Below are 13,494 nucleotides of genomic sequence, written 5' to 3'. Positions count from 1 at the left end.
TAAATGGTACTATATTGAGGCGTGTGCAAGAACCGAGGGACCTGGGAGTGCATATTCATAAATTGTTGAAGGTGGCAGGGCAAGTTATTGAGGCAGTTAAGAAAGCAGATGAGATAATTGGCTTTGTCAATAATGGCATTGAATACAAAAGCAAGGAAGTCGTGCTAAAGCTTTACAAATCACTAGTTAGATCACAACCTATGTATAATTCCGGGCTTTAGGAAGGATATTAAGGCCTTGGAGAGGGTACAGAGGATTACCAGGATGATACCAGGGATGAGGGACTTCAGTTATATGGAAAGATTGGAGAAGCTGAGATTGTTTTCCTTAGAGCAGAGAAGGTTAAGGGGAGACCTAATAGAGGCATTCAAAATTATGAGGGGTTTCGATAGAGCAAGTAGGGAGAAACTTTCCTCTGCCAAGTGGGCTGATAAACAGAGGCCATGGATTTAAAATATTTGGCAAAAGAATTAGAGAGGAAATGAGAATTTTTTTCAGAGGGTTGTTAAGATCTGAAATGTCTACCTGAAAGAATGGTGGAATCAGATTCCATAGAAGCATTCAAAAGGCAATTGGACATGTATTTGAAGCCTACTAATTTGCAGGATTATGGGATAAAGTTGTGTCTTGGACTAAATTGGACTGCTCTTGCAAAGAGCTGACACATGCATGATGGGCCAATTAGCCTCCTTTTGTACTGTAAGATTCTATAATCAGTCCACCACCTATGTATAGGAGTGGGGATTTGGCTCTGCCAGACATGACAGATTGGGTGCTTTTTGCTAGGAGAATATTTAGGCCTTTCAGCTTGACCATCAGTATCTGTGTTTAATTGTCACTCAAATTGTAATTGTCTGCTTTCATTATATACTTTAGGAATGTGAATATTTTCTTTTTTTCCATCTTATCCCTAAACAATTGCAACAATGTTACTTTGGGGTTATTGCTTTGCCAGAAGCCACTAGAATTACTCATTTATTTTGGGAAAATTGAAATTTCTGTTATAATTAGGAAAATGTACTTTGCTGAATTGTTTCTGATCTATTTCAGGCATTTGCTGCATTGATGAATTTGATAAAATGGGAAACCAGCATCAAGCCTTACTGGAAGCCATGGAGCAACAGAGTATCAGTCTAGCCAAAGCTGGAATTGTTTGCAATTTGCCTGCCAGAACATCAATCCTTGCTGCTGCTAATCCAGTTGGAGGCCACTACAGTAAAGCTAAAACAGTCTCTGAGAACTTAAAGTAGGTTGTGCTTGTATAATTATTTTCTGCATTGGCAATTTGGGTAATATGAAAAGACAGAAACTCACCATTTAGTGGTAGTGTGGTGGTCCTCCCAAAACTGCATTATAGAACAGTAGGACATGTATTTCTCCCTATGATTTGTCTCGCAGTGAATTTCTTGTATCAGCTGTACTGTCAGAGGGAGACAGCAGCTGGAGTTTGAAGGAAAAAGCAAAGTTACATTTTATGGAAGTAACTCAAGGTCAATCTTTGTAACTGGCCAATGGGAGTTACATTTGGGGTGTTTAAGGCTGAAAGTAAATTTAAAAGTGGAATAAAAAGCCAATAGTCTATCAGTTTAACAAAAAATTCTCAACTCTCTCTGAAGCCACGCATCATAGTTTTTAATTTGCTTGCAAAGCATATTCATTGGAAATTATTTTTCTTCCAGCATAGAGGAATATTAAGCAATGTATTGCTGACCAGTATGAATTGTATGTTGTGCTATTTCTACAGGATAAAAGGAATACAGAAATATCTTACAAATAGTACTATTCACATGTGAGATAACTTTCATTATTTATGTTTAATGTTTCAGGATGGGCAGTGCCCTACTTTCAAGATTCGATTTGGTATTTATTCTGCTTGATACTCCAAACGAAGATCATGACAACCTTCTTTCAGAACATGTCATGGCCTTGCATGCTGGGAAGAAAACCGTCTTGAGCAGTGCCACAGTTTCACGTCAAAGCACACAAGATACTAATACTTCCTTACTTGAAATTGCTTCAGATAGACCCTTATCTGAAAGATTAAAGGTACAGAAATGTGCAGTAATTGTGAAATAGTGAAACCAGAAATGATTTGTGTGACTGTATAATTAGTGTATTTTATAATACGCTTATAGTCATGTATAAGTCAGCATCCTGGCAGTGACTCCCACCGCCTAATTGTCCAAAATGGAAGTAAAATCTCTTGGCCATCAGAAAGGCACAGTATACCGATTCACTATTGTGTTGTGCCAAGGACTTCCTGAACACCAAAATACTTCAAAACAGAAATAAATACAATAAAATCATTAAGATGCGGGGGAGAAAGGAAAAAGAAAGACTTGTATTTAAACAGCACTTATGCCTGCTAGAAATGTCTCCGTGCTTCACCTACAATGAAATACTTTTGAAGTAAATGACTTGAGTGCAAGAAATACAACAGTGATTTTGCACATAAGATCCCACAAATAACAATGAGATTAATGATCTGTCATGAACACTGGGAAAACTTCAGGATAGCTGGAGAAGTTTGGTATCCTGAGGTTGTGAAAGGCACAATATAAATGCAAGTCTTTTCATTTGTTCTTTGAATAATGCCATGGGATATTTAGTATCCATGTGAACGAATGAGACTGGGAGATGGAGTTTTAGTTTAATACCTAATTTGAAGGGCAATATCTCTGCCAAAGCAGCTCTACCTTGGGGCTAAATTATGTGCTCAATTGCTGGGGAGTGGAGCATGAATTTATATACTCCTAATTTGGGAGCAAATCTCTATCAACTAAGCAAAACTGACATGATGTGGAGAAGCTGGAAAAGCAAAAAATGTATTGATACTAATAATGCAAAATTTAGAACTGAGAATTAGCTGGGGAAATGGATATTACAGTGGGGTGAACTGATGGGGTGAAGTGAGTTCTTAATGGGTGTGGAGTTACGGCACAAAATTACCCACAGTTAGCACAGTTTAACAGTTTCATTCAATGGTGGATGGTAAAGGAAATGGAAAAATCCTATTGGTGCTTTAAGTGATGTTTTTCTAAGGTTGAGGTTAAGGTAGATCAATGAATCTATGTAAAGGGAGTTTTCTCTGTATTTGGCTGTGATTTACTTGATCTGTCATTAAGTGCTGAAAGTGCAAATATGTTCCACTCCCAATTCTGACAAGAAATGGGAAACCACACAGATGTAGTAAATTAGAGATACAGATAATAGAATACTGGCCAATAAAACTTGCATTTGATTTAAATTATCAGTGTGGTTTTTAAGGTGCTACTAGACTCCAGATGAGTAGAATTTTGATCTTGAAACAAGTGTCTAAAAGTTTTGATATTTTCACACCGTATCTTTTTCTATGATTGACTACAAACAGAAATCTAATAGTTTGTGTTCTCCGCTGTGTAACATTCTGATCCAAAGTATTTGTGTTTAAAAGGTTTGCCCTGGTGAAAATTTTGATCCTATTCCTCATCAATTACTAAGAAAATATGTAGGATACGCCCGTCATTATGTTTGTCCAAAGTTATCCATTGAAGCAGCTCAAGTACTTCAAGAGTTTTATCTGGAGTTGAGGAGACAAAATCAAGGCCCAGATAGCACTCCAATTACCACAAGACAGCTGGAGTCTCTTATAAGGCTCACAGAGGTAAATATGGATGTATTGTTCAAAGTACTTTGGGGCAATTGATGAAACAGAATTTAAACCTGGCATATGTGAACATACCTTAAAAAATGTCAGAATCGCTCCATATTACTTGTTTTTCCATTTTGTTCTAAAAACAGTACACGCAGGAAGCTGTGACGCACTTGAGTAAATTCAGATTTTCTGCACTTCTGACGGGGAGAGTTGCTCAAGGAGAACGCAGCTTGGAGAATCAGTGCTACAGTGTTGTAACTTTAGCTCTTTTTGAGTGAAGTTGCCAGCTGGGAGTGTGAGAGTGCTGAATCTATCTTATTAAATCCAACAATCTTACGGCATTCTTGGGTCACACTCGGGGGTCTATTATAGTAGTCGTCCTTCATATTGAGAACATGGTAACTTTTGAGAAGGAGAATAAATTATCTTAATAGTCCAGTTTGTGGTAACCCCACAAAAAGCATTCTGTGGCTTTTGTGCAAAGTGATCTGTTCCTTGGGGCTCTATCAATCTTGCTCTTGATCTGGGCACTAAAGGCATAGAAGAACAGCTGAAACAAGACTTTCTCCTTTTCTATGATGTAACACGTGACCACTAGTTGGAGTTTTCACCACTGCAGGTCGGGAATATATACAGCTGGAGCGCCGGGCCCCTGCAACATCATGGGCTACCCCAACTGCAAGAGGACACCGCCGCAGGTCGGGAGTATAAAGAGCTGGAGCATGCCACTATAGCTTCCAGTGCGAGTCGTCCCAAGTGTGCGAAGACTTTGAGGTGGGTGACTGGGTGATGTCATCAAGGCCCAGGTCGCCGGTTAGAGCATGGGCTGGAACATCGACAGGGCCCAGGAACAGTGGAGGAGCGGGAAGGTCGTAGCGGAGGTGCGGCAAATTATAGTACGGGGCCCAGAAGAGCTGAGGGCACAGGCCAGCCCACACTGCGATTTGTGGCGCACTAGGTCCGTGCAGCAGAGCAGGTCTTCAGTTGTCCTGGTTAACCCTTGCCACTGGATAAAGGCCTAGCTCTGTCAAGCCCATGTGATGGCTGATGTGCAACAGTCACCACATGCTAAAAAAAAATCCACGCACAGGCATCTTCCGCCCTGGAGTTCAGGACTGGAATATTGGATCCTTCATTGAAACATCTGTGAACTCATCCCTTTTGGTGTGGAAGCAAGTCATCCTCGTTCGAGGGACTGCCTATGATGATGATGAGTTGGAGTTTTCACCTGCAGCATGGGGTACAGTAGCATAGTGGTTATGTTACTGGACAAGTATTCCAGAGGCCTCAGATTAATGATATTTGGGGACATGAGTTCAAATCCCGGCAGCTGGGGGATTTAAATTCAGTTAATTAAAATAAAATCTGGAATAAAAAGCTAGTATCAGTAATGGTGACCATAAAACTACCAGATTGCTGTAAAAACCCATCTGGTTCACTAATATCCTTTAGGGAAGGAAATCTGTCGCCCTTACCTGGTCTGGCCTATATATTATGACTCTAGACCTTCAGCAATGTGGTTGACTCTTAACTGCCCTCTGAAATAGCCTAATAAACCACTCAGTTGTATAAGGTGGATCACCACCAACTTCTCAAGGGCGATAAATGCTGGCCTTGCCAGCGATGCCCACATCCCAGGAATACATTTTAAAAAAGCAACTTACTATCCTCAGGCTAAACCTGATGGCGTTCAGCCTTGGAATCATGTTTAACCTTGAACTGAACTTCAAATCCCACATCTCAAACGTCACTAAGACCACCCATTTCCACCTCCAACACCTCCGCCATTCCTATTCGTCCTGCTGAAACAGTCACTTATGCCTGACTCTTTCTCCAAAGCTCGCCTTTCTGGTCTCCAGAGCTCCTAACTCTCAAACTAACTCTCCCAGAATGTCACTGACTGCATCCTATCTCATACTGTTTTTGATCATCTATCATCCCTGGCCTTGCTGAGATTTCCCCACTCATTGCCTATTGATTTGAAAAATTGTGACCCTCTTTTAAAAATTCCCTCTTAAGGCTTTGCTCCATCCAACTAGCTCTATATCCCAGGCAACATATTTCACTTTTGATTCTGGCCTAATGCGTTTTCCCCCGCCCTGCTCTGCCCCACGCCCTTTTCTCCCTCTGCTGCACCATCGGTGATGGAAGTCTTCAGCTATCATGGTCCAATTCTCTGAAATAGTTTCTAGCTTCCTTCAAAGGTCTCATTAAAACAACCTCTTCAATTTCTCCTTTGATCATCACCTCCTCTAAGTCTCCTCCCAGTTCCCGCATCCTTTCTCATTGTGAAGTACCTTGTGATATTTTGCTAGATTATAAATGGCATTGTGCAAGTTGGGTATTAATTGGCACTAAAGTGCATCCTCCTTTGAAATGTTTGGGAGCAGACTGATTTTCTCCATTAGTATCTCTAATTCATATTTTGCTGTACCATGTTCCAATCCATTGGGCCCAAGTTTCCACAGGATAAAAAACGGGCGCCCCTCCGAGCTGGGTGCCCGTTTTTCGCGCCTAAAACGGCGCCAGAAAAAAAACGCGTTATTCTCGAGCGCTTTGCAGCTCCTTGTCTGTTTGGCGCGGCGCCCAGGGTGGCGGAGCCTACACTCGCGCCGATTTTGTAAGTGGGAGGGGGCGGGTACTATTTAAATTAGTTTTTTTCCTGCCGGCAACGCTGCGCGTTGGAGCGTTCGCGCATGCTCAGTGTGAAAAAAAACATTGGCACACGGCCATTTTTGTAGTTCTTTGTAGCTGTTTAATTTTTGAACATTTTTTAATAAAATCACATTACTATCAGCACATCAGCACTGAGGCTTCCCTTCTCACTGTCTCCTTACCCTCCCTCCCCTCCACGGCAACAAACGGCTGTCTCCTTCCCCTCCCTCCCCTCCACGGCAACAAGCCACTGTCTCCTTCCCCTCCCTCCCCTGCGCGGCAACAAGCCGCTGTCTCCTTCCCCTCCCTCCACGGCAACAAGCCGCTGTCTCCTTCCCCTCCCTCCCCTGCGCGGCAACAAGCCGCTGTCTCCTTCCCCTCCCTCCACGGCAACAAGCCACTGTCTCCTTCCCCTCCCTCCCCTGCGCGGCAACAAGCCGCTGTCTCCTTCCCCTCCCTCCCCTCCCTGCGCGGCAACAAGCCACTGTCTCCTTCCCCTCCCTCCCCTGCGCGGCAACAAGCCGCTGTCTCCTTCCCCTCCCTCCCCTGCGCGGCAACAAACGGCGGTTTCCTTCGAACGATGGCTGAAGCACTTTCACACAGGTAGGAAGATGGTTTATTTAATCTTTTTTTTGCTTATAAATGTTTATTCAGGTTGGATTTATTTGTATAATATTTGTAGAAGTATAAATAAGGATTGATTGTAGAACTTAATGAGTTCCCTTCCCCCCCCCCCCCCCCCCCCACCTCGTTCTGGACGCCTAATTTGTAACCTGCGCCTGATTTTTTAATGTGTAGAACAGGTTTTTTCAGTTCTACAAAAATCTTCACTTGCTCCATTCTACTTTAGTTTGGAGTACGTTTTCACTGTGGAAACTTTGAAATCAGGCGTCAGTGGCCGGACACGCCCCCTTTTGAAGAAAAAATTCTGTTCTAAAGTAGAACTGTTCTACCTGACTAGAACTGCAGGAAAAAAAATGTGGAGAATTGCGATTTCTAAGATAGTCCGTTCTCCACCAGTTGCTCCTAAAAATCAGGCGCAAATCATGTGGAAACTTGGGCCCATTGTAACTAGTATTCTGTTCAATTCAGTGCCTATTCATGTTTGAGATTAAAAACTACTTTCTGTGTTTTGAAAGGCAAGAGCAAGATTAGAACTCAGAGAAAATGCAACAAAAAGTGATGCAGAAGATGTGGTGGACATCATGAAACATAGGTAGAGCCTTTTTTTTAATATTATCTTTATTTACAGAATGAGTAGAGGCAAACAAAAAGCATAAAGGTACAAAACATGGAACAAATAGTACACAATGATGAACACAGGCTAATTCAACTGTTGACCGTGAACATAGTTAGGAGAAAGAAATTAATTGGTAATTCTAATGACTCGAGGATGTTCAGGGAGCTGACACAGTTTAACATTTGGAGAGTAATGGGTACAATTAATAATCTTTATTTGATTATTACCATTGCAAAAAAACAGCCTTTCAACTGTTTAAATTTTCATCTGCTTAAGGATCTTTTCCCCATTTTTAAGAGCCGTAAAAATCCAAACAAAATAAGTCGATTTATGAAGTAAAAGACAAAGTCTTTCTATTTTAGAGCCAACAAAGTTTTGCTGGAGTAATGGGATCTGACAGGAAATTGTATATTTGGAGGTATGGTGGAAACCAACCTAAAGTTAATACAGGTGCAGTGCCTAAAATCCGGAACCCTCAGGATCGAGGCCATTCCGGGCTTTTCCGGACTTTTGATTTGCTTTCTGACATCACTAATCCGGAAACACCCGATCCCAGGTTGGAAATGGGTAAAAGGTAGCACTTCTGTTCCATCACTATCCATGAGCCATTTGTATACTGAACACATTTGATAATCCTAGGTTGCAAAAATATGAAGTATTCTTCCTGTGCCGAAGGAACTGAAGATTCTTAATGTTGCTTAGCATTTTCCAGCTATATCTTGCTATCAATAATAAAATAAAATATTTGACTATCCATTTCCACTAACTCATTTCCTGTTGCATCCATTTGTGACTCATCTATTTCTGCATTGTTTGTTTCCACGATTCTTTTGTCATGCAAATGTATTTATATTGATTTTGCTCATTTGAGCCTTCCATGCTTGGTCTCCAAGGTAGGTGGTAATGTTGCTTACTTACTTAACATCTTCTGGGTCAATCTCTAGTCTAGGTAACACTATGGGCATCAGTCTGAGGCTTTAAATGCCTTCTGGTAAAAATGTAGTATTTGACTATTCCAGAATTGAAAATGGAAGCCACCTGTGTAATCAGGTGAAAGTAAACTCTTTATTTCCCCTTCTTTGTCTGTCTCTCTCTTTCTCTCAATTTGGCTTCAATAAATCATCTTCATAAAACATATATACTGTTTCAACAGCTTATTAGATACATTTTCTGATGAGCTTGGACGATTGGATTTTCAACGCTCACAGCATGGTTCAGGTATGAGCAATCGATCCCAAGCAAAAAAATTTGTGGCTGCTCTGAACAGGATAGCAGAACAGACTTATAAAACTGTTTTTGAATTTCAACAACTCAAGCAATTAGCAAGAGAAATACAGATACAGGTAAATGCATCTACTTTGTCATTTAAAAGTACTTTGTTGGTTGTGAAGCGATTTCAGACATTTTGAGATTGTGAAAGACGTTATATAAATACAAGTTTGTTCTGTTTCTTTTCTCTCCTTTTTGTTTCAATCTTTCTTTTCTGTACTCCTTTCTTTCTCTTGTCCTCCTCCTTTTCTCTCTCCATTAAATACATCCCTCCCATATTCTACGGTCTTACTTTGGGTTCCTGTGCATCTCTCTGCCGTCTTTTTTAATTTGTTCATGGGATGTGGGAGTCGTTGGCAAGGCATTTATTTCCCTTGAGAAGGTGGTGGTGAGCTGCCTTCTTGAACTGCTGTAGTCCGTGTGGTGAGGGTTCTCCCACAGTGCTGTTACAGAGGGAGTTCCAGGATTTTAACCCAGCGACGATGAAGGAATGGTAATATACTTCCTCAGGATGGTGTGTAACTTGGAGGGGAACTTGTAGGTGATGGTGTTCCCATGTGCGCGAATGTTACGTGCCACTTATCAGCCCTTATCCTTCTAGGTGGTAGAGGTCACGGGTTTGGGAGAAGCTGCTGGTGAAGCCTTAGCGAGTTGCTGCAGTGCATCTTGTAGATGGCACACACTGCAGTCACGGTACGCCGGTGATGAAGGGAGTGAATGGAGTGCTTGGATGGTGTGAAGCTTCTTGAGTGTTGGAGCTGCACTCATCCATTACACTCCTGACTTGTGCCTTGTAAATGGTGGAAATGCTTTGGGGAGTCAGGAGATGAGACATTCGCTGCAGAATACCCAGCCGCTGGCCTGCTCTTGTTGCCACAGTATGTATGTTAAGTTTCTGGTCAGTGGTGACCCCCCCAGGATGTTGATGGTTGGGGATTTGGCGATGGTAATGATGTTGAAGGGGCGGTGGTTACTCTCGCTTGTTGGAGATAGTCATTACCTGGCACTTGTGTGGCACGAATGTTACGTGCCATTTATCAGTCCAAGCTTGAATGCCATCCAGGTCTTGCTGCATGTGGGCATGGACTGCACCATTATCTAAGGAGTTGCGAAAGGAACTGAACACTGTGCAGTCATCAGTAAACATCCCCACTTCTGACCTTACGATGGAGGGAAGGTCATTGATGAAACAGCTGAAGATGGTTGGGCTGCCCTGTAGAACCCCTGTCCATCAGCCGGTCCAGGCAGCGGGCGGTCGAGGGGGTCATTCAGCCTGACTGCCTGCCTCTCTTCCGTGCCTACATCCGGGCCAGAGTGTCCTTAGAGATGGAGCACGCGGTTTCCACCGGTACGCTCGCGGCCTTCCGCGAGAGGTGGGCGCCGGAGGGACTGGGGTGCATTGTCACCCCTGGCAACCAAATTTTAATTTGATTTTATATGTTTTAAAGTTTCATTTGTTTTAATTGCCGTGTTTTTCGTGTCCCCCTCCCCTTTTATAGGGGGCACTTGTAAATTATGGTTTTAGAGCCCAAAAAAAACACAAAAAAGAAACCTACAAAAAAACAAAAAAAAAGGGCCTTGGGAAATGTTTGCAGTATCCCCCAGCTCGGGGGGCACGATTTAATGTTTAACATTGTTTACTCCAAAAGAGTTGTAGAACCCCTGCAGCGATATCCTGGGGCCAACCACCACAACCATCATCCTTTTTTTTAACCCACCTTTTCATGGCAGAACTTTCAGTCTCATTGATCCGTCTTAGAAACTTCCTCCCTAAATCCATTTGCCCCTCTACTTCGCTGTCCTTTTTATTTAAAAAAAAAAACTCTTCCAACCCCATCTTTTCCACCTAATCTTCAGTCACCTCTCAATATCTCTCTCTTGGCTCTGCATAGTTTCCTTTTACTATTTCTCTGTGAAGCACCTTGAGAGGCAAAATGTAAAAGCAAATGATTATTGCTGCAATGCATAGTACTACAGATAATGATTAAACCTAACTTTATTTTTGTCTTAAATTATGCAGGTATTTGACTTTGAGGGATTTATCCACTCTTTGAATGATCAGGGCTACTTGTTAAAAAAGGGACCAAGACTTTATCAGCTCCAGACCATGTAACCGCAGACCGATCAAACGTTCTACACTAAGAGCTTTTGTAGAATTGTCTAACCCCCTCAAAGGAGAACAAAAGCAAGGAGAGCTAAAATGACATCTATATTAGGTGATGTGATTATTATGTCATAAATCTTTCCAGTTACAAATTAGCAAAATAGTATGGGCGATACTAGAAATATTTATTCACTTATAAACACTAGGTGGCTGAAATTGCCCCTTTTTAAAGCCCCATTAACGCCTCCAGGGGGCTAACGAGGTGGAGGAGACTTTTCGTTCGGGTGGGAAGGAGAGGAAGGCTCTCCCGCCACCTGGGAAATTACCCGGTAGTTTACGGAGACGCTGATACCCCGGGCCGCTGCGCAATTGGCGATGGCATAATCGCCGTGCGCAGCACCCCCTCACCATCCTGACCGCTTACCGTCCAGTGGGGGGGGAAAATTGCCCCATGAGGCTGGCGCGAGCGGATATCAACGGCAACTTCGCCAGTCGCAAAGATGGCCGTTATTCGCTCTCGGGGCTCTCCTTAAAAGGGAGGGTGCCAACATCCCGGGCCGTCATCTTTTTTCGATTCCGACTCTCGGGTCGTCTTTATGATGGCGGTCCTCGCGTGGTCTGGGTGCCGGGCTGCTAGCCCGATCCCACGCTGCCCTAGAGGCCATCAGAGGAGATCTTGCAGAGTGCGTAACTGCCTCCCCTTTAAGTGAAGGGGAGGGGCGTTGAAGTGTGTCAGCGCTGCACGTAGCGCTTCCCTCAAAGCCCCGGTAACTGCCCCCAAATGAAGTGGAGCGCATGAGATTGTGCTCCGATTCCTTTGAGGGGCGGTAAGCCAAATACAGCGGCAGGGGTGGGACTTCTGCACCGGGCGCAGAAAGTCCTGGCCCCAGATGGTTACCGCAGGGCAATTTCACCTCCTAGGTTTGGGCAAAATCCTAATTTTAGCTTTTTTTTTTAAAAAGAAAAAAAACAGCCCATTCTGACAAGGTACTGCATACATTCAAAATTGCTGAATTTCATAATGTTTGGAAAGTGTTGGTCAGAATAGAATTGTTCATTCTGATTATTTCCACAATCCCCAAAAATGGTAGTTTCTGTTCAGTTAGGTAATTGAGCTAGGGTAGGATGTTGATATTCGCTATGTCATGGAAAAATAGGCTTGGACCTACATCCTGTATACCCCACAGAACTAGTTCTATTATTAGCTATTTTTGAAAAAAGGAGGGAGAAGGATTTGAAAAACATTAAAAGGGAGAGAAGAGTTGCACTGTACTGCTCCTGCATACTTTAGCAGCATTGGCAGAGGCTAGGTGAAAGTAAATTGTTCACCATCTCACCTGTGTGGTGCATGCCTCTTGGGTGAGCGATAGAGAATAAAAAGCAGCAAGTTAATCTCCCATGGCATATTGCGGGGAGTCCAGACTACGTGGAGACCTCGGGTAAAGTGGGGTTAATTGGACCAGGGCGTGCAAACAATTTAGTTGCCATTTTTAAATTGTTTAATTCTGCCCTTATTTTATATTTTCCATTATAAATTCCTATATTCAAATTTATAATGGAAACTCCCTATGTGAACTTGTCACAGTAGTGGCATTGCAGCATCTCCACTGCTGGAAAGATGTAATTTAGATTGGCAGTTTCCAGATGTCGACCTAAGAATTTATAGTGGAAAAAAGTTAACTTAAGTGTGTACAGATGATAGATTTTTAATAATCATAGATGATGGGGACAGAAGGCACCTGTTCAGACTTTATTAATGCTGCTTTGCTGTCAGATGTCTGATATTCAAGCAGTAAGATCTTTACTGCCAGGTTGCTTATTACCTTAACTGAGTTTAATCTGTGCTCAGCCACAAAATAGAACAGTATGGAACTGTGGGGTTTATATGGCGTTAAGGCATTGGTTTGGAGAAGGTTCTGCCCAGACCTTCTCTAAAAATGTGTACTGAGAAGGAAGAGAGAATTTTTCAAACAAGAATCTTTTCCAATTTAAAAACATTGCTGGAAATATTGAATGGGTCATAATACATTTTCTCACTTTTGTGGGTATTTACACCACTAAGTAATTCTGTTTCCTCAATTCTGTGTAGAAATGTTATTTCAAATATTAGCAGAGTGTATTATCATTTATACAAAAATAGCTTTTAGTTGATTCAGAAAATACTATGTTCTGTGGTTCTGTAATTCTACAAAGTATGGAAAGGAGTTTCTGTCCATCTAAAAGAAAATGTATTTTGAAAAATGCAATGAACAAATGCTATTAAAATTATATTTTATTTAACATTGACAGAATAAATGTAATGTCCATACCTCTTTACAGTTTGGACTGATCCCCTTGTTGAGACTTCTATGTTCTTAATTCATTTTAATTTTACCACGGTCTATGCATTTGCCCAGAGAATAGCACCTACATTTTGAATTGAGTATGGTAGTGAAGGAGCACTAAAGAGTGTGGTACTTGAGTAGCCCTTCTATATGTGTGACCCATAATAATTGTGCAGTGTATAGTTCACTGAGAACATAAAAGATGTTTTACCATACTGTCTGTCAGGTCAATGCATACAAGTTAAAAGTCTTAGATTTATTCATCGGT

The 13,494-nt window shown here is 42.1% G+C and overlaps 1 protein-coding gene across 1 annotated transcript in view; it reads left to right on the top strand.

Annotated features, from left to right (window-relative positions):
• The window catches only part of mcm8 (minichromosome maintenance 8 homologous recombination repair factor), a 35,591-nt gene extending 22,352 nt beyond the window's left edge, over positions 1-13,239 (top strand). The window contains exons 13-18 of the mRNA XM_070889867.1: positions 1,051-1,246; positions 1,827-2,046; positions 3,434-3,643; positions 7,429-7,505; positions 8,683-8,872; positions 10,819-13,239. Of these exons, the coding sequence (XP_070745968.1) occupies positions 1,051-1,246; positions 1,827-2,046; positions 3,434-3,643; positions 7,429-7,505; positions 8,683-8,872; positions 10,819-10,911 (986 nt within the window). The 3' untranslated portion in view covers positions 10,912-13,239. The remainder of the gene's footprint in view (positions 1-1,050; positions 1,247-1,826; positions 2,047-3,433; positions 3,644-7,428; positions 7,506-8,682; positions 8,873-10,818) is intronic.
• The last annotated feature ends 255 nt before the right edge of the window (positions 13,240-13,494 follow it).

Source organism: Pristiophorus japonicus, chromosome 9 (assembly GCF_044704955.1).
Source record: "Pristiophorus japonicus isolate sPriJap1 chromosome 9, sPriJap1.hap1, whole genome shotgun sequence".
Taxonomy (NCBI): Eukaryota; Metazoa; Chordata; class Chondrichthyes; family Pristiophoridae; genus Pristiophorus; species Pristiophorus japonicus.
This window is presented reverse-complemented; position numbering and strand designations above follow the sequence as displayed.